The 27592-nt window shown below is 37.8% G+C and overlaps 2 protein-coding genes and 1 pseudogene across 2 annotated transcripts; all 3 read left to right on the forward strand.

Moving 5' to 3' along the window:
- Positions 1 to 4579: 4579 nt before the first annotated feature.
- Positions 4580 to 10527, forward strand: LOC140937072 (extracellular calcium-sensing receptor-like). The gene is made up of 2 exons (XM_073386603.1): positions 4580 to 4723; positions 7622 to 10527. Exon 2 carries the CDS (start codon positions 7688 to 7690, stop codon positions 10373 to 10375), a length of 2688 nt encoding a protein of 895 aa, XP_073242704.1. The 5' UTR covers positions 4580 to 4723; positions 7622 to 7687; the 3' UTR covers positions 10376 to 10527.
- Positions 10528 to 10836: 309 nt separating this feature from the next.
- Positions 10837 to 16760, forward strand: LOC140937213 (nuclear receptor subfamily 2 group F member 1-A-like). The gene is made up of 3 exons (XM_073386748.1): positions 10837 to 12152; positions 13991 to 14503; positions 15717 to 16760. The coding sequence occupies exons 1-3, from the start codon at positions 11879 to 11881 to the stop codon at positions 15992 to 15994; spliced, it is 1065 nt and encodes a 354-aa protein (XP_073242849.1). The 5' UTR covers positions 10837 to 11878; the 3' UTR covers positions 15995 to 16760.
- Positions 16761 to 21154: 4394 nt separating this feature from the next.
- Positions 21155 to 23787, forward strand: LOC140937999 (extracellular calcium-sensing receptor-like; annotated as a pseudogene).
- The last annotated feature ends 3805 nt before the right edge of the window (positions 23788 to 27592 follow it).

The following is a 27592-nucleotide window of genomic DNA, read 5'->3' on the forward strand; positions in this document are numbered from 1 at the left end:
TCAGGGTGGGTTGCCTTCACCAAAACATATTCAGGAGAAAAGTTGAAAAGTGACTGATATCGCATTTACCTCCGACTTTTGTGATAATCATTCACATCCTGCGTTCCCCGCCTCCCTGTTTTTGACGTCCCCGCGTCCCCGTCCCACACGTCCCCGCGTCTCATACTTGATGTCCTCAAGTTCCCCGTCTCGCGTCCCCAAGTCTCAAGTCCCCACACACGCGTACTGATGTCCCTGTCCCCTTGTCCCCGTCCCACTTTTATACACAGCCGCGTTAAACCATTTTAAAATAAAAAAAAATAAACACAATAAATTTTTTATTATGTTGGAGCGTAACTCTGTTAATGTTCATTCAAACTCCTGCCACAGCTAGCACTACAAAAGTGAGAACCGGATGGCCGTATAGGTGATTTTGGAAATTTTTTTAACGGTTTAGCTAATAAAGGCCCACGCATACTTTCATCGTCCTTAATATTGAATGAGTGCAATTTGTATAAAATTGCAAAATCGTGAAATACTGCTTTCTGTCCAAGGTCTGTAGGATAAAAACAGTGTCTCATAGTACTTTTTCACCTCAGATGTGATGTATAAATGGTATATAAGGTTGGTTTACACGCACCAAGATTTGTTGGCAAGATTTTGCAAAGTAAACTTGTCGAACGCAAAACATTCGGGGGCCTTGATTTTTTTTTCCAGGCTTAATTAATCTACGGTGATCAAGAGCCATTATGGCTCTTAAATGTGATCGAAGATGATTACCAGTTTTTGGGTGTACATATGAGGCTATCAACTCGATGTAAGATTTGGTTCAGTCTTGGGCTGTTGGCAAATTATTTTTCTCTAAAATCACGTAGCCTTTTCCTCAAAAGTCACATAAATGTGCTCTTAAGTTAACTGAATTGTGGAATACAAGTTTACTGTTTGATTTAAATTATAAATAATAGTAATTGAACTGAGTGGAGTGCAATTTGGTCTGAAATCATACGCGTGATTTCAAAATCGAACGAGCGCGCAGCGCGAGTTCGATTTGAAATCACAAGTATGATTTCAGACCAAAATTGCACGACACGAAGTTCAATTACCACTTTATTACATCCATTTTGAAATCGCAGAATTTAGTCAGTATTAATATTTTATTGATCGAGTAGCCGGTTTGTTAAAAAGCCGAAACAAAAAGGCTTTTACATCTCATTTTGTATTCGAAACAGAAATGATGCGATATAGAACAAAAATGGTGCGATTTAAAACAGAAATGATGCGATTTAGAACATGAATGACGCGATTTGGAATAGATGCGATTTAGAGCAAAAAATGGTGCGATTTAGGAATAAATCACACTGCTGAGAGCCAATCAGATTGCACGGTTAGCCAGTGATTTCAAAGTGGATGTAATAAATATATTAATGGGAGCCTCACTTTTAGCCCTGGCTAAATCTATTTATTACAGTTAAATATATAGAGCAAGATAACAAGAAACTCAACTTGAAACTGACAAAAGATGATGCTATGGGGAAAGTGGGGGAGGGGGGATTAGCGCTCATGATACGGCTACCAGAGTTACTCAGAATAATGTGGTCATATTTACCAACATCTAGGTATAACTTGATTGGCGTAATGACATAATTTAACGTCATATTGTTGAATTTATTGGCAGAACGGAAATTTCATTGATTTTCTCCTTAAAGTAACCTTGAATTTATTGAATGTATTGCATTTTACAGAAAATTTGATCTGTTTAAAATAGGATGCTGAGGAAGCAAAAAAATCTGCAACTTGTCTTCACGGCATCGTGTGGTCATATAGAAACCGTATAAAAACCCGTTCAAAAATTCATAAAATATACATGTTGTAGTTAATTTTTTTATCTGAGGTAATTTTTGTTTTTCTTTTGTTTCAACTTCATATAGCATACATTACCAAGCCTAAAACAAAAGAAAAACAAAAATAACCTGAGATAAAAAATTAACCACTAAATGAATAAATATTTCACAAGCGTTGAGAGTAAAAAAGTTATGCTTTTTGCCTTCAATCCTCTTGTACTTGCCAAAACGATCTCTGATAAACGCCTGTCGATTTATACTGGAAAGTCTGCGTACCAAGCGTTTGCAAACACTTGCGATGCAGGCTACATACTGGATGGATGAAGCGATCGACAGGAATTCAAAGACACTAAGCAAGCTTTAACCAAATAACAGTTGGTGTTTTACCTAGTCTTAACTCGGTAAAATGCTCCTGGTCAGTTTTTTTGTTTGTTTTGTTTGTTTGTTTGTTTTTGTTTCAGTATTCAAGTGCATAAACATTGTACGTTACCACAATCAATCTTCTTTAATTTATAATCTGTCAATTTTGTGCGTGAGATGCATCAATGAAAAGTATTCCTCCGATTATTTATTAATGAGTCAATTTTCAAAAATAAAGAAAATCTGATTTAAAAAAAAAGAAGAAAATGAATAAATATAATAGTAATAAATGCATATTAAAAGCTCGTTTAACTTTCACTTCTTGTATAGAGTCAGTTGTGTATGACTTGTTTCTGCTTTTGGCACTCTTAGCTTTTTAAAAAATGTCACGAACTTTTATCCTTTATCTGCTTAATTATGAGCGTAATAAATATATACGCAAAATAATTTCAGCAAAGTTAAGTTAATGTACCGCCTTTTTTAAAGTAGAACCTGACCTATCATTTAAAACGAACAGAAAATAGAGCACAAAACAGAAAAAAGAAAAAAGAGAAAAGAAAAAAAAGGAAAAAAGAAATAAACGAACACAAAACAATACAAGCCAACAACAAATGTAAAAAGATGAAGGGAAATAGATACTTACTATGTTACGCCACAAAGAAGTGTTGATAATATTTGTTCGTGTCACTGGGTTCAAATTGCAAATGGTTACTCCGGGAAAAGCTAGCCTTTCCTTGGTGACCAGAGTTACTTCTGTCTGTGTCGGATATTGCAGAAAATCATGAATAGTCATATATATTTGTGTAGCCGCTACGATAAACGAACTAATAAATATCAAAAGCCAAAGAATTCGTGTTTTCCAGGAGCTTGCTGCAGCTGCTTGACCCAGTCCATGAGCGGAGGTGTGTGCACAAAAATCTTTCACTTCATTCTTGCGAGAAAGGAATCTCTTTTTCCCTCCAGCTATGATGAAAAACTTCAACGTGATTGTCGACTTTCAATTCGCTTTAATTAACTTTATATACACTTAGCTTTATGAAGATTATTTTACGAGGATGTTAAATATTTCATGATGTTTGTTATTCGTCTCCCTTGAAACAATAACTTCTGGGCGTGTTCATAGCGGCATCTCTCAACTTTGACACCAGGGTCAATACAACAGTGGAATTATTCTTTTCTTTTTTTTTTTTTTTTTTTTTTTTTTGGCCACGTATGGAATATAGCTAAAAGGAAATACAAAGAGAAGATTAGTTAGTGAATAGTTCGTTTGAGTGATAAATCGTGAAGCTAACAGAACGACGCGGTGACGGATGCTTAAACCTGGATACCGTGTGTAGTATCACGCAAAGCCACCTTAATAGTTGTTAGTTTTCATTTCCCTGTGAGATCCGACCGACATCAAAGTAACTGTTCGAGCCAATACAAATATTTTTTGGACTTCATCACAGACAAATTTGTAGCGGAGAAAAAAAAAAGATTTCTTTAACTGTAATTTTTGGTATTGATTTATTTATTGTTAGTGTGAGAGCCATTCTCGTATTTTGGCAGTATTTATCTCATGAATCTGTAATGCAGTAATCCAGAGAACTACCATTGGTTTAAAATGAACACATATAAATAGATCAATTATAAGTGATTCTATTTCTGACTTGCTCAATTTGTATTCACATCCTCAAGGAGAAAAAAATGGAACTATGGGCCGCTTATTCGTATATGTGGTGGCATTGCTAAACGTTTGACAATAGTACCGTGGGGTTAAAAAGACTTCTTTTAACACACTTCCCATTCGGCTCGTGCATCCCAAGCAGTCCGCCATAGACCACGTTATTCAAGGTGCATTATTGGTCATTATTAAGCGTTTAGAAACTGATGTCATTGATTCACTGTCAGAACTGACGCAATGCCTATAAAGTTTACTTCTTTATGAGCGAGAATTCTAAATGTGAAAAGGAAACACTTTTAACTTTATTCTATACGCCCAGCAGGTGCATTTGGTTCTAGGCACTCACAAGCACGTACGTATAGAAATCAGAAATTAGTATCCTAATTCTTTTAATGCTTGAGGGCTGTTTATTCCGTTTACTTCAAATGCGACAATTTTAAAAGCTTCATTTGTATAACAACAGCAAAAGTGGCAGAAGAAGATTAGAGCTAGCTTTGTCGAAGAAAGCCTTAAGGAAAAGGGTCTTTAAGCACCACCAACGACAACGGCGACGAAAGAGTCCTTTATTCATCTATCGAGCTACCGAAGTTTTATAAAGTAAGCAGTTTTGTATGCATTGCTTAGTTATTTCACGGTGAAAACCTGTTTTTATTTCCGTCCATTTGCTTTGCTGTCCCGACTGAGTTCTTTGCCGTTTAATTCACTTGTGACTAATCTTTTCTCTTTTCAGTGATATTACAGCTGTAAAGGACATGACAAATTATGCCTGTGGTAAATTTAATGGCACATTAAGGTGTTCTTAAAATTTAGGCGTTCTTTTTGGCTGAGCTGGATCAGAACGTATTATTCAATATTTCCCCGGATCTATCAAACGCTAAAGGTAATGATTTGTTAATAAAATGCTTCTTGTTACTATTCCTTATCTTAGTTTGTCGATAGTGTCAATGTTGTACTTAAATTTAGGAATTTTTCATTTGTACAGTTATTGGTGTATTTGTTGTAATGTAAGGTAGTTTGTAGTGGGGTTACGATGCAATAGGTAATTTGTAATCTGTATTTTATTCATTATTCTTAATAGTGACTGACTAAAATAAAGTCGTTAAATGTCAAAACAGAATTAAGACACACTGTCTGACCAATAAGCTTCCACATTTTTCTCAAGTCCATTATTAGGGCTGAAGCCGTGTTCTATAGAAACGACGGTAAAGTGTTCTTAAATCAAGGTCATCTTCGCATAAAATTAATTTATTCTATTTAATGTCATTTTTTTATGAGTAATTCTAAGTTCATCAGGCACGAATTAATACAAAACAAATTTGGCAAGATGAAAGCTCATCAAATGAGCAAACCGAGGTGCCGCTATAGATGCAGGCGAATCGCATTATTTTTTTCGTTTGGCATTCATATGCGACAGCGATAAAAGATGTTGTCGTATTAAGTAAATTGACGTACGGTTGATTGACAGAAAACTTTCCAGCTGTGTTTCAACTAGCAACTCGACTGTACAAAGTTTAGCAATACTGCGAATGCTCAGACTTCCTGTCAAAAACGGTTGTTTAGTACTGTGAGACTAAAGCCTCAAGTTAAGGATTTTTACAGCTTCTAGAACTTCAGCTTCTTGGCCTTTAGGGTAAGTTTATTGTTTTCTAACACTCTCCTTCGAAGTTGATATTTAGCCGAAATACGTATGAAACACCATTGTTGGACGTCTTTATATTCTATGTTATAGCAGCTACGCTGAAGGAAAATAAACCGTCAGTTCAGTCAACCTTCAGCGGTCGTGCGATCATGCTGAAAGCGGGCCAAGTGAGACAGAACAGCCCTTCTTTTTAAACACAAGGGTACAAACAAAATCATTAAAATGTTAGTCATAAAGCAAGCTAAATTATATCGGACAGGAGCACCTGTAGGCAAATCTTAAGTCATCTCGTAAGGCAGTTTTCAAACCACGATCTTTTTTTGTAAAGAAAAAAAAACACTTTGAGACACTGCAAAATTGATTGGCCTCAGTTTATCTATCTTTGTATCTGTCCGAGTGTGCGATAAAATTGCCTCTCTTATAGCGAAGCGCTATTAATTAATATGCAAATTTTTGTTTTCTTTCGTTAAGCTTTATCAAGAGAGGCTAGGCTTACTGAATATTGAAAGACACAACACATCGAATTTTAAAAAGCATACCTCTGATCTCACTAATTGGAAACGTTGGTGTGAGTGGGCATGGAGCTGCATTTTAAGCTATGTTAGCCGTCGGTGAAATAAACCTTCCAAAGCAATAACCCTTCCAAAGCAATTAAGTCCTTGAACAAGGTTAGTAAGATAAAGCTGCCAGGGAGCCTAAATTAGTAGTAACAAAAGCCCTGTCACAAAAACAGTTCTTAATAACTCTTCTACCTTAAAATCTTATTTTATTACATAAGGGGCGCTCTCCCATATTGACAGCGTTATTTATTTCAACTTAAAATTACATATTTCGCCTCTTTTTATGTCGTCACACTAGCTTTTTGCAATACACTTTCTTAAGTTAAGGAAACTCGTGACCTGTGTCTCATCCATTTGGTTTGGGAGCTTGTATTAATGGTCTGGAAGTGAGTACCGACAAATATTGAATATAACTAGCTTTTTTAATTAAAGAACGCAGTCATGAAAAAAAAAAATAGGATTGAGCTTAATAATCGGAAACTGAACTAAAGAGAAGAAGGGCGAAAAGAACTGAGATTAAAAAATAATATTATTATTATTAGCCTTCAAGCCGGAAACCAATTACTTTGGCATGGCGATTATCGATCTATTTTCCTTCATAATTCCGACCAGAAAACGTAGAAGTTGTAAAAATTGCATTCAGTCTTTTAATTGTTTTACCACACTGTGATTGCTTATAAGGAACCCTACAATTATTGATAAGGCCATTCACGTTAGAAGGAAGGAACACAAAAAGGTGTAATTACCCCTTGATCTACGAATTAGCTTTGGCTGGGTCTTGCATTACCGAGGCCATTCCGCGTTTGATTGTAAACCTTACTGTCTTGCAATGAGTTAATGATCTGAAAAACATCTTGCTCCACTTACTCTCACCGAGGCTTTAACAAGTTCAAAACTGGGCTCAGTGTGTGTTAAACGCGGTTTGGAATTGTTTTCTTCCTACTGAAACCACTAACCACTAACCACTAACCACTTTTCTCGATTGCAATTTGTGCACAAATTACATGAAAATTTTCCCCTGTTCTAAACCTTACAGTTGGAACCTCTCGTAAACGACCACCTCCTGTAAGCGACCGTGACCACGTTTCGGAGCTGACGGTTTCATAAGTTTCGGTTGTCTTTAACCTCTTGTAAGCGACCACTTGACGCATGGTGGGTATCTCTACGTTCGCTGTATGTCCTATGGTACTCAGAAAATAAAAAGAGCTTTTTGCGACAACATTGAACCCGCCTGAAACGTTCTCATGGCTACCGATTTGCATCTGATCAACGTGCTATAAATTACACGCAAAAGACTAAAATAAGAAAATATATAGTGAATTTCATGTGTTCAAAATACAGTTAAAGTAAAAACACACCCGGCTTTCTACACTAACATACAGGTTATAATTAATTTACAAAATAGCGTAAACATACACACTGTTTTACCATGCCATTTTTTAGTAGCAGGTCTTACCATTTTAGTTAAATCGTAATGCATAGTTTAAATATTTAATCACAAGCCACATTGGAGACGCAAAGTAAATAAGATTTGACGGGGAGGAAAAATCTCATAACCTATCTTTGTTTGCCTTTTCAGCTTGTTTCATAATATTTCTACATAAAGGCGAAACAAACGTGACAGTCCAAGAAATCTGTATCAACAATGGCTCATTTTCGATCATTTTTCTCTGTGATATGTCTTTTTGGATTGTTTTCTCGGAGTGCACCAGGAGAAATCTTTAGAGCGTTCAAAGACGGAGATGCGATAATCGGAGGTCTCCTCACTATGCACCGAGAGGCTACGGAAACCGGTTGCAGTTCGACATTTCTCCCTGGCATAAACCGTGTAGAAGCAGCTATATTTGCCATTGAGCAAATCAACAATGATTTAAATATCCTTCCCAATGTGACTATTGGCTATGACATACGGGATATCTGCAGTGACAGAGGAAAAGCCATGGAACACACGTATGATTTTAGCACTAACTTCCACCTACAGCGAGGCAATTCTGAACACTTCGTTAACCAAAACGCCAACTCCACATGCACGGAGTGCTTACATTGTTCAAAATTAGACGCCACTGTTAAACCTATAGCGGCCGTGGTAGGGCCTTACGGATCTCGCAACTCCTTGCAAGTCGCTGGCCTTCTTCAAGTCGTTAGCATCCCTGCAATTAGTCCTTCGGCCACCAGTGAAGAACTGAGCTGGGCATTTTATCGGAAATTTTTTCGAACAGTTTCCCCAGATAATTTCCAAGCGCGGGCGATGGCCGATCTTATTGACTACTTTGGTTGGGAATATATCGCGGTAATAGCTGTTGAACATTCGTACGGACTGTACGGTTTTCGAGCACTGGAAAACGAATCGCTTCAGCGGAAGACGTTTTGTATCGGATTAGTGGAGTACATTACACCAACTCGTTACGAACATCGTTTAAGACCCATCGTGGAGAAGATCAAGAGGGCAGAAAATATCAAAGTTGTAGTTTTGTGGATAGGTGATACAATTGCTTCAGACTTGACAAAAGAAGCTCATGCACAGAACTTAAAGGAACGCGTCTGGATAATGAGTGATTCCTTGGCAACAAAAACGCCTGAATTTCTTGGAAGCGACTTGATGAGCCTTGGAACCTATTTGGGAGTCCAGCCAAGACAGTTTCATTACTTGGAATATGAGAATTACGTGAAAAATGTCACGCCAAAAATTAACAAGAGTAAGGGGGATCGAAACCCGTGGTTCGATTTTCTGTGGAGAGAAGAATTCAATTGTTCTACGAATAACAACACGCCTGGATACGAACAGTGCTCGGATGACTTGAAAATTTCAAACGAATTATATCAGAAGATGTCCGACGACTTTATACCTTATCAAGTGGACGCCATCTATGCCATAGCGCATGTGCTTGACAATATCTACCGCTGCCAAGAACCTTTTGGGTTGCTCGCAGGCGGCAAGTGCCCTCAGAAGTATCCTTTTGTTAGCTCTTCCAACGTACTTTTGTACCTGCGAAACGTAAGCTTCGAAGGTATAACAGGTCGTGTTGAATTTAACGATTATGGTGACCCACTTCAAGCAGCCTACGACATAGTGAGCTTTCAAAAAGCTGTCGTTGATCGCACGGCTGATGGAAAGCATGTGAAAACTAAGATTGGAAAATGGGATGTCAATAGTAAACCGGAACTTGAGATTAATGAAAGTGCCATTATATGGAACTACGAAAACATAACTTTTGCCAATGACACATCTCGGGTCCCCAAATCAGTTTGTCGTGAGCAATGTCCATCCGGCACGCGCCAAACACCTACTGTCGCTTGCTGTTGGCAGTGCATTGAATGCCCGGGTGGGGAAGTGAGCTTTCACGTAGGATCAAAAAGCTGTATCAAATGCAAGGCTACTGAAAGGAGTAACGTTAATAAGACAACGTGCGTTCCGCTTCCAATCGAAAATCTGGAATGGAACAGCATTGCGGGGATCTCCTTGACATTAATTACAATTGTTGGTCTTATTTTAACATTCTTGACTTCTCTGATTTATTATAAAAATCGCAGGACCCCTGTTGTGAAGGCGGCCAATCGAGAATTAAGCTTCTTGCTGCTTTTTGACATTGCAGCAGGTTTTGTTCTGCCTCTTTTGACAATTTCACGCCCGTCTCGACTGATCTGCACTGTCATTGAGCCCTGGCGGTATATAACTTCTTCTTTAAGCGTCTCAGTGCTTCTGGTAAAGACTATGAAGCTGGTTAAGGTTTTTCAAGTCACCTACGTTGGCAAATGGTTAAAAATGGTCTGCTCCACCACAGGCGGGCAGTTTACGTCTGTAATTTTGCTAAATTTGATTGAAGTCATTCTCGCAATCTTGTGGTGGACACTAGACGCGCCAAGTGAAAGAACTGAAATCGAAAAAGGAAAATACGTCTTATATACCTGTCGACCGTACCAAACCACCCTTGGCCTAGCGATTGACATCACCATGGTTACATATCTAATATTGGTGTCATTTCTCTGTGTGTTTTATGCATTCAGAGCAAGAAATCTTCCCGAAAATTTCAACGAGGCTCGGTTTATCGGGTTTGCAATGTATATTCTTCTCCTCTCTTGGATTTCATTCTATCCTGTCAAAACTTCCCTTGAGGGGTGGTATGTGGCTGTGGTTTCATGCACCACCGCTCTAGTGAGCTCGTTTGGTGTGCTCGGATGTCTCTACATTCCTAAAGTTTATGTGATTCTTTTACACCCAGAGCAGAACACGAAGCAGTTTTTGCGAAGTGAGCTACGAACAGCTAATTTCGTTGGCCCAGCCCCCGGTAGTGTTCATTTATCCGAACGATCAGTTAACACTGAAGTGCCGTAGTTCGTAGATGTCACAGACACTACTACTGACCCCCAACCCGTCCTCTACCCCGTGTATGTAACGAAAAACCATGAATATTGTAAACGTTGTGCTGATCAATTGCTTGAAGATTCTAAATGAAACTAGATTACTTCCAAGTCTGTTTTTGCTTCTCTTGTGGTTCCTTGTTTTCTTCTTGAGCTGATTAGTTAGTTGCTTAGTATTCAATTCAACCCTTGGGTTGCCTGTGGAGAAAGCAATATTTCAAGGCCTTTCGATCCTAGTTACCATCATTTTACTAGTTAACTCTCAGCGAAACTGTTCAGTTTACCAGATTTTAAACAGGAGCATATAAAGTGATATTAGAAACGCACGCACTATGTGAAATGAACAAAAAAGAAAATAAGTGAGATTGTACATAAAACCGTTTAGCCTCAGTTATAATGAGGGAATGAAATTGAGAATGTAATTGACGGTGAAATATATCTTCTAGAAGACTTAACTTGTATCTTAATATCACAGGTCGTCGATAACAATCCTGCCTGGGTCTTGGGTATGAAATGCGACGTGCGGCGAGTCATAGCAAACGATCGCGGACACTGAATTATAACCGGCCTTGATTTTATGAGCCGTATAATCGCTGACGGGGGTTCTATTTTGTCTGTGGTCAAAATATTTGAATGAAAAATTATTTGACACAAACACCATGGAATGGACACAAAGGTCGACCTGTGTTAATAGTTTATTTGCTCTTACCGTGAGTTTATTCTTTTCATGTATTGGAACGTATTTTACTTATATGGTTGAAGTCATCAGAACAAATTAAACTGAAAATACTGTTTAACTGGTTGCTGCTGATTTTCCATTTTAGGGAAGAGGAAATACCGACCTTGATCTACCGGTGCTTATTTCAAAATGTTAATTAATTCATGTTCCTTTTTCTGCCAGTGAAACAATACGCTTCAACGAATTCTCTCGTAACGGGTTACTTATGGTGGGGTTAAAGATTTCCAAGGTCAGCAAATACAAAGTATGTCCATCGAGAAGTTATATAGCAATGTTTTGTCTCTTTAGGAAAAACCATGAAGAAAATGCAATACATATCTTTTTTTTTTTAACTATAAAAAGTCTTTGCCATCAAAAAATAAACAAAATAGAAGAACGCTTTGAACTTTATAATTGGACAATTCGGTGTCAATTAGAATCTACCTCCATTATATGGTGTCCTAACTTAGAGGTACACAGTCCGATTCATAAGGTGTTTTATCTCAAAAAAGGGTTACCGGTAGAATAACAGGTTGACGCTTTGTGCGTCGCTTAAAAGCTCAACCTTAGCGACCTCTTTAGAATAAATTTGACATGAACAAAGCATGTGGCCTAGCCGGGCCATTGTTGAATAAATAATCAAGCAGGATTGAATACAGCTAGCTGAAATCGCCGCACGGCTTTCAAACTAGACAAGACAACCGCGTTATGAGCGAAGATTATTAAAAGAAGCTTCGTATTCCTTGAAAGCAACACATCATGACGACCTGTACCGACTCGACGATCGTGGAACTACCGAAACTAAAGACAGAAGAGAAGCTAAATTGTGCTGTTTGTGGAGACAAATCGACTGGCAAGCATTATGGCGTTAGCACATGTGAAGGGTGTAAAAGTTTTTTTAAGCGCACTGTTCGAAATAGCACGTCATACACGTGTAGAGGAAACAATAACTGTACCGTGGATAGGGATAACCGAAGCCGTTGCCCCTCTTGCCGATTCCAAAAATGCCTTAGCACTGGAATGAAAAAGGAAGGTATGCCTTCTCATCATATAATAACTTGTTTTACCATCATACAATTAAGTTTATACTTGAAGCTGATGTTTTTAAAAGCCCAAAACCAATCAGTGAGCGCGGAAGTTTTATCTATTTTTTCTTAAGTAGTTTCCCTGCCAAAAACGTTACATTCTGTTCTAATCATCATCAATGAAAATCTGAAACTCGAAGATAACTGACTTAGACATTCTTCGTTGGAGAAACAATGGTTACTATAACAAGTTTAATTAGCTTTTTAGTCCGCACAGTAACAAATGGAATTTTTGAATGTCTCAATCTACGGGCACGTCAAGAATAGGTTGATGCCAAAAATTATTTTAAATTTACAGTTAGAATTCACCCAGGTAACTTGAAATACGCAACTTAAACTTAAGAAAGTCGAAGAATTGGATTTAAATGGCGTCTCAATTTCAACAGGGATTTTTTTCTGTAATCTTAAAATTTTTGTAAAATTCAGTTCTCCCCTTTTCGTCGGCGATGCGTTCTTTCCACCACCCTATTGAATTGGGACCAATGAACCTGTTAAAAATGATTTATTATCATTATTTTTTTTTTTGAGTAATTTAAAAGTTTTTCTTTCGTCTGATTTATGACTGAGTGAACTGAACCTTTTCAATGATGGGCGTGAAAAATGACTGTTCTTGGAATGTCAAACGTTGTTTTTTGTTGTGCAAAAAGCCACCCGGCACGGCATTCCCTTGCAAATGTCAGCCAACGGTGTTGCCAGACGTATTTGAAACATGTTTCAGATTTTCAAAATGATTTTTCCTTTAAAAGCTGATGAATGCGGAACTCGCTGTTCTAAGAATAGATAAAACAAAATTAAAAAAAAAAGAAAAAAAAAAGAAAAAACATCAAACCTTTCTCTTTAATACTCCATGAACCCAAAGAAGATAAAGGGCCAATCTGGCATTTAATATTGTTTCCAAAAGCTGCAATGAAAATAGTTTCTATGGTAAACTGTCATATAGCGTCAGTTCGGTGATTTGGAATTCAGCTACTTGTAAGATAAAAACTCACTTAAGAGCCTTTTGAATTTCTTTCCCCTTCTATTGCCAGTGATATTTTTTTGGCATTGGAAACCTCGGCTTTACTTTAAACTTGGCACCTTAACTTAATAGTTCGCATAATTGAAAGGTATTTCGAAATTCCATTGTACAGCTGCATGTGCTCCAGGCCATTCTAATATCATCTTGATGCAATTCCATCCAATTTCGTTTCATACGCACTCCGTGAGCGAGTTACTGCGAAATAAGGACCTCAGTTTTTATCTATAGTCCAGTTTATTGTTTTGTCTTGCGCGTGGGGTTCATTTTCTCTCGCCCTCCTTGAAGACCGGGTGAGAAGACAAAACTACCAGCCGGACTAAAATGATTCTCAACTCAGAAGGAAAGTTCTTGAATAGGTCCAATCACTTTAATCAGGGAGCCCCGTTTCCCCACGAAGGTTTTATCAAACCTCTCAGCTAGTCCCTCTTCTATTTTAACTGTCTGGTAGAGCGAACTTATCCTTTTCCGTAAACCCGCATTGCAGCATGCAGACGAAGAGAAAATTTACAGAGGTTTTACCAGAAGGTGGTATTGACCAAAGCGCTATAAAGAGCTTAGTCCAACCTTAATGTGCATGCATATATGGCGACCCAGATATATTGTCATGACGTTATTTCGCCCGAAGTCCATTTATCGACATGCATACTCATGCATTTATAATTACGAAACAATCACTTCACTGAACTTCGATTTATCTCACATTTGTTTTTTTTTTTCCTTTTTCAAAGGTATTGATTTAACGATTTTCTCCGTCTATTCTTCCTACAGCTGTCCAGTCAACCAAACTCTCGCCATTTTCAGGATTCTCGTTCCCCTACTTCGGCGATGTGTCGGGTTTTTACTCACAGGGTCTACTGCCTTTCACGCTACTGCAACCATCCCTTTCGAATCCCGGAAACATTCATCTGGGAATGTTTCCGCAACCTCAAGGAACTTCTGAGGTCGTGTACGAGTTAGCTGCCCACGTGCTCTTCTCTGTGGTAGACTGGGCCAGAAAGCTTCCAACATTTCACAATCTGGTAGAAAGCGACCGGATTACGCTGTTGAAAATGGCTTGGAGCGACCTATACCTGCTTGAGAGCGCACGAAGCCCGATCCACATGTACATACAGCAGTTGTATGCCACAAGTAGCACTCATTCGAGGCAGGTTTCCATGGAGACGATTCTCAAGAGGATGGAGTACGGCAGGCTGTTTCAGGACCAGGTGGAGAAAGTTCGATCCCTTGGAATGGATTTGACCGAACATTTCCACATTAAGTGCATTGTCTTGTTTAGAACAGGTGAGACCTTCTTTGATTCCTGGTGCAAGTAATAACAGTTGCAAATGAAACCTCTGCTATAAGGTTAAACATTTGTAACTTCTCATTTAAAACTGGAAAGCGAAACTCAGCATTGTTTCTTTTGGACGTACCATTTCCTGGCCTAGTATGGCTGAAGCAAATAAATGTATAATATTTCCATTGGTCAAGAATTCAAGTTATTTATAAGTGCTCCTGTTCTGTACTTGAAACTTCAAAATTACTCAAACATCGCTTTAATCTGTAGCTTACTAGGTTGCTCGTCACAATGGCAAGTGGAGTGGGTCAAAAGCGTAATCTGAAAGCAATATAATCACCCTTTCTCTTCTGATTGATTTAAATGGGTGTTCTTCAACCACCGAGTTCTCGCCGTTAAGCTGTACTCTTACATCACATTCGGAGCGGCCGACAAAACTTATCGAAATTTAAATGAATCGAAGATGTGATCCCTGCAGTGGTAATTGCAAATTAAGCAATTGCAAATAAACCCGAAAAGAATTTCGGGACTTCTGCGCAAGCACTCCAATGCTCTACCATCTGAGCTATGGAGACCCATGCATTGGGAGCAGGCAAATTTGTTGAGTTCATCTTAACCCGTGAAAGGAATGAAATATGAAGATCATGTGAACTGCGGAAATACATATTTGAAATGAAGATGTGATCCTCGCAGTTGTAAAACAATTCGGGTTTATTTACAATTGCTTAAATTGCAATTGTCGCTGCGAGGATCACATCTTCGTTCAAAATTTGTATTTCCCCAGTTCACATCGATCTCATCTTCAGAACTTATCGAGTTGGAATTTGATGTCGACGTTCTCTTTAGGAGGGAGTAGGAGAAACTCTCTTGGATTATCATTTGATTAATTAACAATTATTACACGAGTGCGCCTTGGATATGAGATGCTACGTAGGGATACGCGCCTCGTTGGCTATAATCATCTCATATCCAACAAGCGCGAGTAGAATAATTGTTTTATTAAAAAAGCCCACAAAATATCGAGAATTCTTCCCGTTTTGATTTGTAAAAACAACCGATTTTCAGCTTTTTTTAAATTTTGAACAGACAGGTACAATTACCATATTTGGAAAGCATGGTATAATGGCTCAAATACAATGATGGCTAAGCCAATCAGAGCTCTAGAATTGCATTATCCAATGATTCAGTTTTTAATGACTGTTTTTTCCTTTACTCTAGACGGCTCTCCCATTACACAGCCTCAACAAATCGAAGTCCTACAGGATACTTCACAAAGTTCCTTGGAACAGTATATTAAATCCCAGTACTCCAACCAACCGACGCGATTCGGAAAACTGCTTCTTATGTTATCATCCCTGAGGAAAATTGAGCCTGCGATTATCGAGCAACTGTTTTTCTCAGAGGTGTTGCGTGGTGCGTCAATGGGAGACGTGTTGAAGAAGATGCTTACAAGTAATTCATCTGCACCTATAGTTCATGGATCGTTTATTGCGTAACCACCACAAATATAAAAAGAAAGTATGAGTATGGGTCAAGAGGGCCTTTTTGGGAATAGAATAGAGTAAGCCCTAAAACCTTTGCTGTAAAGTTATGTTGTACCTACACTGGGAGATAAATCACAGAGCATGCGATGTTTTCCTAGAGGGCATTTTAATCAAATACTTAGCAAAAAATCCATGCACTATTAAGTGAATGAAGGAGCGTATTCCGATTACCATTGTATATGTAGGAGTACAAGTAATGGTGACAACCGGTACATCAAAGCAAAAGTTGTTCCTTTAAGTAGTCTTCTTTCTCAGAGAAGCAATGTACTAACTTATAAGTTGTCTTTTGAGACACCTCATATACATATATATATACAACACGATGTACTTAGTTTCAATATCATTGCAAATTACTTAACCATGTTATCAGTATGTCAAAAAGAATGAGAAAGAAATTCTCACGTTATCCCTGTGACTTGAGGTAGTGACTAGAGGTGTCAATTTAGAGGTCATGGACCATGAAGACCGTTCAGATCAAATCTTAGTTCAAATGAAAGTAACATTCAAATGAAGCAAACTTGACCCTTGGCTGTAAAAAAAAAAAAAAAAAAATCCGAGTATTTGATACATTATAGTATAAACTAAATAATACCATATTCTGGCCAAAAAAAAATTGTAATAATAAAACGTAATGTTAAAATATTTTCAAATGATTCTTTTTGAAATTGTAATAAAAGAGAAACAGGAAGCGCAGACTGGCGAGACAGGTGGTTAAAAAAAAAAAAAAAAAAAAATCAGCCAAAACGTATAGTCCAAAAAAATTATAAGGACGTTTTGGATAAGATTGTAAGTAGTTATTAAATTTAACATCAGATGATTCTACTAATTGATTAAATAAACTTAAATTGATTGTAAAATCCTGAGTCTTGACTGATCTACTTTCCACCTGTCAAACCACAGGCGTCCCAAGCTCGCGTTACACATGTGTTACCGAAATATACTCCTTTCTCACAAGAGAATCGGTGTCGGTTTTTTTTCCTGTGAAGAGAGTGACAAGGGTCACACAATAAATGCCAAAAAACGTCTAAATCGATGAATTCACACCAAAAAACACAGGAATACATCAAAGGTATGTCTCCTTTATTCATTTTATAGAAAAAAAGTAAAAGCAATGATACTTAGCGTTCGCAGACCTCAGTATGTTACTGATTTCACATACAAAGTCTCAACGATCGTTTGTAACGCGACGCCGACTCTCTTGAGAGAAAGTAAATTTACATAACACACTCGTACCGTGAGCTTGGGACCCCTGTGATAAAAGATCTACATCGAAACCTGAGAGTATCAAGCGTCGCCATTAAACAGACTCTGGCCCTATGATTAACTAGCGGACGTCAGAGGTTATCAGTTAATGAATCCTATCTTTTTTTTCTCTAAAACCTATGATGTCTTGTTTTCTTCAAACAGACACCTCACTCAAGCGCACACTATCGAGATTTAAATCATATTGCTCTGTGATTGTAAGGGCTCAGCAAATGTTTCAATTTACTTTTCTAGAATAATGTGGGTCGATCGTTATTTCCAATAAATGAGCAAACTGCTTTAGGGAGATGTTTTAACAAAAGGGTCTATTGCTTCATTCAGTTATGGAAAACAAAACCTTTATCGATAGAATGGAGAAGAAATGACCATAATTAAATAATTTTATATAAGATAAATCACGATTGACGTAACGTCATTGTATAACCTTATTTCTTACATTTTATTGCAACATACTCTTTTGATCAATTGGGGACAGTAATAAATAGCAAAAAGAGGAAAGCATTTTTAGCGTCCTTTGAACAATAGAAGCACAAAGTCCATGGCCAGCTGACATAGCAAAGAACGATCCCAGAATATAACTGTTAGTTTTGATTAACTTGTGTTTAGAATTGAGCACATTGTACCTTACAATGCGGGCAAACTAAGGCATATTGCCGTATGATTCATGATTCTTGACATGCCAATTTAAAATTCTGGCTTTTTTCTTCTAGTTCTGGAAGTGTGATTATTCTAACAAAACAGAAGGAAAAAAAGGTATTGTTTAATAGACAGATGAATTCTTAGAAACAGACGCATTGAATTTTTCAAAATCATTGTATACATGGCAAAAGCCAGGTCAAACAAAAAAGCGAAACTGATTATCAAACGGAAAAGAAATTAAATTTTTCATTAGAGGCTGGGAATCACTGATGAGTAATTTCTCGAGCGATAAAATTACAAAGTAAACAGACTCACTTAAAACTCTCAAATGTTAAAGTATAAAAGATCAGCTGTCTTGAAAGAAAAACTGAAAGATTCAACTGGAATTTAATTAAACAATTTTAGGATCCTCAGTTAGTGGCGTGTACTTTTTGTTTTTTTAATATGAAGGCTGTAAGATGAGGTCCAAATGTAATTTGTTTTTATCTTATAATAATCTTTGCTGTCCTTTATGAGGAACTTGAATTGAGCAGGTGAGATCTCAAAGTGTGAAGATGTCGTTATTGGTCCAATTCAGTGTCAGGTCCACTAGCTGTCCACAAATTATTATCATCACCAAGTATTTGTTCAATTTAGACTTAATGAAAGAGCGACAGAAGCTATAATCACCGTTTGAAGCCGAAGATTGGATGAAGGCTGCAAGAGAGGTAAGAAACTTAAAACTTAACATTAAAAGTTACTTTTATTAACGCTTTTCTCGTAGAATGATTCATCTATACATTTGTTTACGATTTGAAGCTGCTTCTCTGATCTGTTAAGCCTCTGTACTGTACCAGTTTTCGGTTCATATCCGGAATCGCCAGGCGATTTTGATTCGTGATGAGCAAAAACGAAATAGTAGGGTTTTGACGTCTTTAAATAATTGCGCACATCCTAAGATTCTTATCAAATCTTTTCGACTAACTTTATATGATTTCTAAAGACTATTGTGATGGACAGTCTGAAATTCTAAGACCTTTCTAAGACTGAAAATATATATTGTCCTCTATCCAAGGGCATTTAAAACAGAAAAAATCTGAACACTATAAGCAACTCGAGAAAATTTCTTGATATTCATTATCTGATTAACTTTGCCTCTTAATTTCCTATGATTTTGCAAACAAGACATATGACATTGCAACAATCCTTCCCATCAATTAGGGACCTTAAGATCCGACGACGGCGACGGCAACGAGGACGTCAAAAAAGCAATAGTTTTAATAACCAAAACAACAATTTTGCAGGTATCACCCTTTTTTGTTTATTTCTTTGCCGTCACTGCACGACTACGACGCTTTACAGAGGAAGTACACAAGCGACGACGAAATTTCCTCTCTATTTCTGACCTTGGATATGCTTCTTAGGAATTAAATTTTAAGAGGGTTCACCTACATTTAACAAAGTTAGTGACTTGGAGTAATCGCGATGAAGCTTGAAAAAACGCGAATTCACTTTTTCAAGGACGTTTTCGCTGCCCGTCGCCGTCCTCGGATCTTAAGGTCTCTATTATTTGAACGGTGGGGTGACTGCATGATGCATGGGCCTCCCGAGCCTTCGTCATAGAGAACAAAGCCTAGCTTACTAAGAATTTCGTGATGCTTTGTTATTATATATTTATCATTAAAAACAAAACTAATTAAAGAAAAACGAAAATACATTTAAGGACTAAATAAAGAAAGAAAAAAAGAAGAATTATAATGTTTACAGAGAGCTGGGTAGAGAAAGATGTAAAATAACAATATCGTTACGTAATTTTTGAATGTCTTCGTGTAGGAAACTGAAAGTAGTGTTAATTCAAGACGATCGATTAAATTACTGAAAAATCAAAATACTCATTTTCACACAAGCAGTAAAAGTTTTAGTTAATTATATAGTACGGTCCATAAGTGCGAAAAGAATGGAGAAAGAAGGAGACAAATGGCTAACGTTGTGTGATTAAAGAAGTATGGATTGCTTTGGTAAGATTTAGTATTTTGTGAATTTTAGTTCCCAATTGGACCAATCAAATAAATGTCTGACCAGTGTACTATTTTCTTCACCTGAATTTGAAATTGAAAAGAGGTAATTTACATTTTTGAAATAGATCAAACCAGAATGAGAGCTTCCATTGAATTTTGGATCGGAGCAGCTGATACATTGGGTGACGTGTGCAGGTGTTCCTCTTCTTCTTCTTTTCTTTCTTTCTGTCTTAGTTTCCTTTTTTTTCTTTTTTTTTTGGGGGGGGGGGGGGGCGGGGAAGGGGGGAGGTAACACTACCAGACTATTTATAAATACACATTAACTACTGTAGGTTCACAAATCTTCACAATCAGCCATTTTAAAAAAGTCATATTAGGTAAACAAAATTTATTATTAGGTATGCCACAAAATGTACTGCTTAAAACTCAACTCAGTGTCGGTAAAAATAGCCCTTCTCTTCCGTTAGGATACTTGATTACTCCTCTGACACATTTTGATATAAAACCTTAAAGTAACGATGGGTCGCTATGAGCAGAAGTAACATGCCTTCGAGTTCTTTTTTTTTTTTGGCAAAAATTGGATGTTTTGCACTTTTGAGTGTTTTTTTTTTTAACGACTCGTACTAAAATCCAAGATGGCAGCCATTTTCAATAACGATACGACATATCCTTTATAGGAGATCTCTTCACAGGATCATCCAGTAGCAAATTCAAAACACCCCCCTGGGTTTTTCCTATGTGGGGTGGGGATATGTCTATACGGCCTTCAATTTTTTTATTAATAAAGACTCAACTTGATTTTCACAAAGATGCCTTTTATTATGAGATTATTCAATCTGGAACCGAGCTGAATTATTTAAATGGAGACATTCATTCTATCTGTTTTCTTAGTTCATTTAGACACCCTAAAGAACCAGTTTGCACATTATCTTCAACACCTAATTGTCAGCCTCCTTTAATAGAAACTATTATTTATGCGCGCTTCCCTAATCAGATGCCTTATCAGCAGTTGATTGTAAACTCGGTGAAATCTAAAGCCAGTCAAAGGCCTTTGATTAAGACAGCGCTAACTTCTTTTAAATGTTTCCATTTTCTCTGTAGTCAAGGTGAAAAGAAAACTGAAAGCTTTGAATTGACGAGCTCCCTTATACAACAATCGAAAGATAGTCAGAGCAGAGAAGAGACGATTTTTGGAGGCTTTTAGTACTGGAAAATGAAGTACACCCAGCCTTTGGGAATCTTCTTCGTCTTCACTTTATTTTTCCCAGTCACAACGCAACATCACAACAAAATTTCCAGCAAGAACATTCAAGGGCCGGAACATAGCAACTTTACCCTGGGCGGCCTATTCTTTCTTCACTACAAAGGTACCAACAATGAGGACTGCGGCGATTTTCATGCTCCCGGTTTAGGACATGTGCAAGCTATGATTTACGCCATTGAAAGGATAAACAGTGATCCTAAACTACTGACAAACATAACTTTGGGCTACGACATACATGACTATTGTGAAAGCGCCTCCCTTGCTGTGAATGCGACTTATAAATTTGTGAAGGATATGGAATCGCATTATGTATGCCCCAATGAATTCTTGGCGTCACAACCACCAAATAAAACGGCAACGGGACATGTAAGTCCCCTGATCTCTGTTATAGGGCCTGGCGATTCTGGAAGTTCTGTGTTAGTGGGAAGTCTGCTCAAAGTTGCGGGGGTACCTGCCATCAGTTTCGGTGCTACCAGTGAGGAATTGAGCTCACCATTTTACAAGCACTTTTACAGGACCGTGCCTTCGGACAAGCAGCAAGCGAGTGCCATGGCGGATTTGTTTGAATATTTCGGTTGGAACTATGTTGGGGCGGTTGCTGTTGATGACTCATACGGCAGGTATGGCGTGTGGGCTCTTGAAAAGGAATCGTTTACACGAAAATAATTTTGCATTGCGCTGTCAGAATACATCCCGCGTTTAAACTATATGAACAAGATTAAAATTATTATATCAAAGCTGAAGAGAGAAAGAAAAGTTAAAGTCATTGTACTTTGGCTATTTGGCGGCTATGGAAAAAGTTTTTTAAAAGAAGCAGAAAAGCAGCTAATTTTCGACCGTACCTGGATCTTAAGCGATGCCCTTGCATCTGAGCAACCGAGGCACGTCCGTACTATCTTCAATATCCTAGACGGATCCTTAGGAATGCAGCCCCGATTTTACCAAAGCAAGGACTTTGAATCCTATTTATCTACTTTCGCCCCGAAGGATGTGAAGGAAAAACGGCTTTCGCACTGGTGGGAAGAAGTATGGAAAGGTGAATTGAATTGTTCAGTAAATCAATCTAACGGTTGGGATATCTGCAAAGAGAACACGACATTGTCTTGGCGAGTAATTCCCAAATTGTACGATACCTTCCTTCCTTATGTCATTGAAGCAGTGTATGCCGTTGCACACGCTCTTCATAAACTATATTTCTGCGTAGAACCGTATGGTCTTCTTCCGGGTGGCAAATGTTCTGATACTCGCGCAACTGTGAAACCGCTTGATGTCGATTTGTACTTAAGAAAAGTTTCATTTCAAGGTTTACTAGGCAAGGTTGAATTTGACGAGGCCGGTGACCCCTTGATCTCGTCTTATGACATCATCAACTTCCAAAAGCGATCTAGAAGTGGCGATGAACGATACCAGAAAGTAATTGTGGGTTCATGGGATAAGACTTTCAAGAAAAGACTCCACGTTGACATTGAAAAGATCAAATGGAGCAGCAGTTTTTTAAACTCGACCATTACACCGACCTCAGTTTGTTCATTTGCATGCCCTCCTGGGAAGTTGCAGACTGCTACAACTACTTGTTGTTGGGAGTGTACAAACTGTCCTATCGGATCAGTAAATCCACTTCCTGGATCTTCAAATTGTTCAGAATGTGCGAAAGATCAAAGAACCAACAATGAACGAACAAAATGTGAAGATTTACCAATTGCTAATATCAAGTTAACAGACATCACTGGTTTAATTATAACTGGCTTTGTGTCTCTTGGCGTACTACTAACACTGTTTTCGTCCGTTATTTTATTGAAATACCGAGAAACGCCTCTTGTCAAGGCCTCAAGTCGTGAGCTAAGCGCAATTCTACTACTTTCTATAACCATGTTCTTTGCACAAACATTTCTCAGCTTGATTAAACCAACCAACTTGATTTGCCGTTTGAGGTGTTGTTTTAGTTACGCTGCATTGGGAACATGCGTAGCTACTTTGATGATTAAAACTCTCCGCATTCTAAGCGTATTTCACGCTAATCTCATCGACAGGACTACAAAGCAGTTCATCTTAACGACGAAAATTCAAGCGAGTTTCATGGTTTTTCTTAACGGAGTGGTCTTTTGTCTCTTGACCTCTTGGCTGATTCTTGATCCACCATCCCTTAGACGGGTAATTCAGAGAGGCGAGTCAATTTTCCTAACGTGTCAACCGCATAGCTCTAGAGGCGGGTTTGGTCTTCACGTGGCAATCAACTGCTACATTTTTCTGCTTCCTTGATTTCTACCATACAAGCATTTAAGGCCAGAAAACTGCCAGAAAATTTCAACGAGGCAAGGTACATTGGTCTGGCTATGTACATACTCCTTCTTTCTACTGTAGCATATTTCCCAGTTGACTTTGTGGGATTAGAGAACTGGAGTGGAGCCATTGTGGCATGCGCCAGTACATTAGTGAGCTCCTATGGCCTGCTAGGTTGCATGTTTGCTCCCAAGCTGTACGTCATATTATGTCAGCCAGAACAGAACACAATAGCTGTCGTGAGCAACCAGGTGTCTGATTACACATTCAGGCATTCACTTGCCTCGTCGCATCAAAAGTAAAAGACATATTTCTGTTTGTGGGGTTATCTACTGTCTACAGTCGCAAGGTCACTGCAGTTTCAAGTAGAATATTGCCAAAAGAAAAAGAATATTGCCAAAAGAAAAGAATACAAAAGAAAAAGCATTCTGTTAAATTGAACGCGAGAACATTTTTACAAATAGCAACTCAAATGTAAGTCGAAACAAAATTGGAATATAGGACTATGCGCAAAGCTTGCGAACTTCATTTGAAATCAATAGATTTTTTTTGAGACACGATGGATTTTACATGTAGCTAAAATACATCGATCTCTTGATAGCCTTTCTTTTAGAGCTTTGAATATGCATTTTTGTGCATCGGTCGAAGCATTTCCTTTACTTCGCACTATACCTATGAAATAATAATACGGTTTCCCTGAACATTTCAAATTGGAACATCTTGACGTGTGACTTTGGACCGAACGAGAGAAATCATGTACGCTGTGCCGCCACAACAAACGTGTGTTCAAGTAAGTGTGGCATCTTTCCCCAGTACTCCGATATAGAGACCATTTAACAGTCATGATTTCCAATAGCATTATTTTTTGTACGATTCAATAAGGACCAAAAAAATGTAAATAATTGAAATCCAAAGGGCAGCAAAATTTTTGTGGCCCTTAAAATTAGCCTCAGGTTTATATAAATGTGTTTCACACAGTTTTAAAAGCAATCTGAATTTAAGTACATGTAGGAAAACTCGTGAATTTGTGGACGCCGAAGTAAAGACATCTTACTATTGAAAATACAGATAAATAAATGTTCTGCAACATCTGGGTTATATTTTACCTGGTACTGTTTAAAAAAAAATTCTAAATGGAAGAGGGGTTAGCATGGATTCTCTATCATGCAAATCTCGTCCACTTCCCACTCATAAACGATTTTATTTATTCATTTAATCTCGTTTGTTAATTTTTCAATTATTTAATACTTGAGATTTGCAATTATTATTATTATCATCATCATCATCATCATCATCATCATCATCATCATCATCATTATTATTATTATTATTATTAATATTATTATTATTATTATTATTATTATTAAAATTACCACACTCCTTTACATTCAACGTCGAATTTGGACTTAAACAGTAAAAAATAGATATACCCACTAAGTTTTAAAGTAATACAAAAAAGCTGATTAGAACTTGGAATGTCTCAAGGTGTTTTAGGGACCGATTTAGCCTCAGCCCGATAATTTCTTATAGCGTGTTGATAAATCTCGGCTACGCCGCGATTCTAGTAAAACGTATTTACGACTGATGATAAAAGTGGCTATAAAAATTTTTGGCTTGCTTATCGCGTTTGCCAACAAAAAGAGAGAATAACACGTTGAATTGCAAATTAATCCAGACCTGCAATTGCAAATTAATCCTCTGTCACCTTTCCTCGAAGAAACACGGGGAACAAACTTTTACGCTTTTACGTTTTTCAAAGGTACAAGACAACATTCACTGCTCAGTATCAGGGAACTTTTCATGAAGAGGTTTCTAAACTTGATTCTCAGCACGTGTGTTGTATTGTATTTCAAGGACAGTTACTGTCGTCATTACAGGTAAAGAGAGATTATCACTTTAATTTGCCCATTTACCAGCTGGGATAATTTTAAAATCACCGTTGACCTGAAATATTTCCACGAAAGCATAATTATTATACTAGTGATTGTTGTAGCGGGCAAAATCTCGCTCGAACGATCGAGCGAGGGAATAGCGTCCTCGCGACCTTGCTCCAAGAATGATCTTTGCACACTGTCATGACAACTTGGTCAGTCATGACTACATATATATATATTTTTAAACACTTTGAGTATAACAATTAAAACCGTTTGATACTTGTGGGTGCAATTAAATATCGGAGTGAGCAAGATTAAAGAACGAGTGAAACAGGGGCTATCAACCTCCATACGAGCTCGGAGACTTGGTGGATGCCATTCTGGTCACATGACGGGTCCCTGAAATACAGTAAAAAACCCCGCGACTGCATGAGAACCTGCATTTTCCAAAGTTTGCCTCAAGAGGTTATTACATAAAATTAATGGTAATCTGCACAAATTTAGGCTATTAAGTTTGTTTAATACGTTCTTATTTTGAGACAGGTTTGAACCTAGGAGTCATTTAACCTAGGAGTCATTTCAAAAGTAGTTTGAGTTTGATCGTCCGGGTGAACGTAGCCCTGAATGGGACTGTTGTTGTTGACAGTGAATGACGTTTCGATTAACCTGTGTGGTAGTTATCTTCAGAGTCAAAGTGAGTCATATCACGTCAGTTGATGGTATTATGCTCTGTTTATTGACCTGATTGGTCAATTAAGTCGCGATGTTATTGGTCGTGTGTCAGTTAAGGAGTTAAGCCGTGATGTTATTGGCTTTGAAGACTCGTAATGCAATTGGTGCGTTTCAATCCGTCTATTGTCACAGTTGAACAGTCGTCTATGGTTAGTCAAATTGTCAGTTCTCCAGTCGTTGTCTCGTAGTTAGTTTTGCTTGATTTCGACCATAAGTCGTTTGTCCGGTGCCGGTAACTGTTGACTATTATTCAATGGCGTTTGTTCTAAGTTAGTAAACCAGCTTTCTAAAGTGATTCGTTGATAGTACAGTCGACTCCCGATAATTCGAACCTTTAAGGGAAACAGAAATAAGTTTGAGTTATCGGGAGTTCGAGTTATCGAGGGTAAAATTATATAGAAAATGTTCTGAAGGGAAATGAAAATTGCTTCGAGTTAGCGGGAGGTTCGAGTTATAGAGGGTTCGAGTTACCGGGAGTCGACTGTAGTCTGTAGAATACGTAATACATGTCGCAGAGTCCCAGTAGATTTGATGTGTCGTCTGTAAATGATTGTTGACGTCACCATTTCTCGTCGTTCGTTTGTGTTCAGTCAGTCGCATGTGTTCGGGTCAGTCGCGTGTGTTGAGTCAACTAGTTTGCTACTCACCCCACAGCCTACCAGAGGAAGCTTACTACCTTTAAAATTTGGGCAAAATCACCGTCCAAAAATGAAAAAAGACCACTTTCGGTTGACGTGCGTCGCTCAAAAACGTCTTATTGTCTTCTAATCCGAGCTAGACGTATTATTGAGGATAAGCAAAGCTTGCGTGCAGAGGGAGGAAGTCATGAAGTTAGATCCTCACGTCACTGGGATAGCCACGATGATCATAATAATAATCATAATAATAATCCTACGCCTCTTTCACATTTCCCATAATGCACCTTATTTGCCCCCCAAAAATTTTGCATAAGCATTGTTTTCAATTTCTCTTTGGACGGCTGTGATACCCAGAAGAAATGAAAAACAAAGGTTATGCAATATATATTTTTTTTTTTGGGGGGGGGGGAACAAATAAGTTGCATTATGGGAAATGTGGAAGTGGCGAATGATCATAATCTTATGGAGGAGTGAGAGAAAAGAATGATTAGAAAGTTTAAAAGTATCATTATTTTGCGATAGTCAAGTTCGAAAAATGTGGGGTGTAGGGACATAGGTGATTTCTATGGTAGTGGGGAGTTTGGGATCAGAACCAATGAATTTGAAAAAAATAACAACAACCTATACTGGGAATCAGAATGAAACCTACTGTGGTGAATCTTCTCCTTATTTTGACGTACTGGCATTTGGCTGCACCTGCATGTAAACAAAATAGACTGATTGTGCATCGTAAGTTATTTTCAATGGCAGGCCGAAGAAGACTAATAATCACTAAAGACTAAATAAAACAATAAATCAAACGATTAATTATATAGATTAAATCATGTTACTGCTTTGATGTTCTCTTTAGCGCCCCAGGTTTA

This window comes from Porites lutea, chromosome 5, assembly GCF_958299795.1.
Source record: "Porites lutea chromosome 5, jaPorLute2.1, whole genome shotgun sequence".
NCBI lineage: Eukaryota > Metazoa > Cnidaria > Anthozoa > Scleractinia > Poritidae > Porites > Porites lutea.

Coding starts and splice junctions, on each gene's coding strand:
- LOC140937213 (XM_073386748.1), top strand. CDS start 11,879: ATGACGACCTGTACCGACTCGACGATCGTGGAACTACCGAAACTAAAG. Junction 12,153..13,990: donor CACTGGAATGAAAAAGGAAG/GTATGCCTTCTC, acceptor TTCTTCCTACAG/CTGTCCAGTCAACCAAACTC. Junction 14,504..15,716: donor CATTGTCTTGTTTAGAACAG/GTGAGACCTTCT, acceptor CCTTTACTCTAG/ACGGCTCTCCCATTACACAG.
- LOC140937072 (XM_073386603.1), top strand. CDS start 7,688: ATGGCTCATTTTCGATCATTTTTCTCTGTGATATGTCTTTTTGGATTG.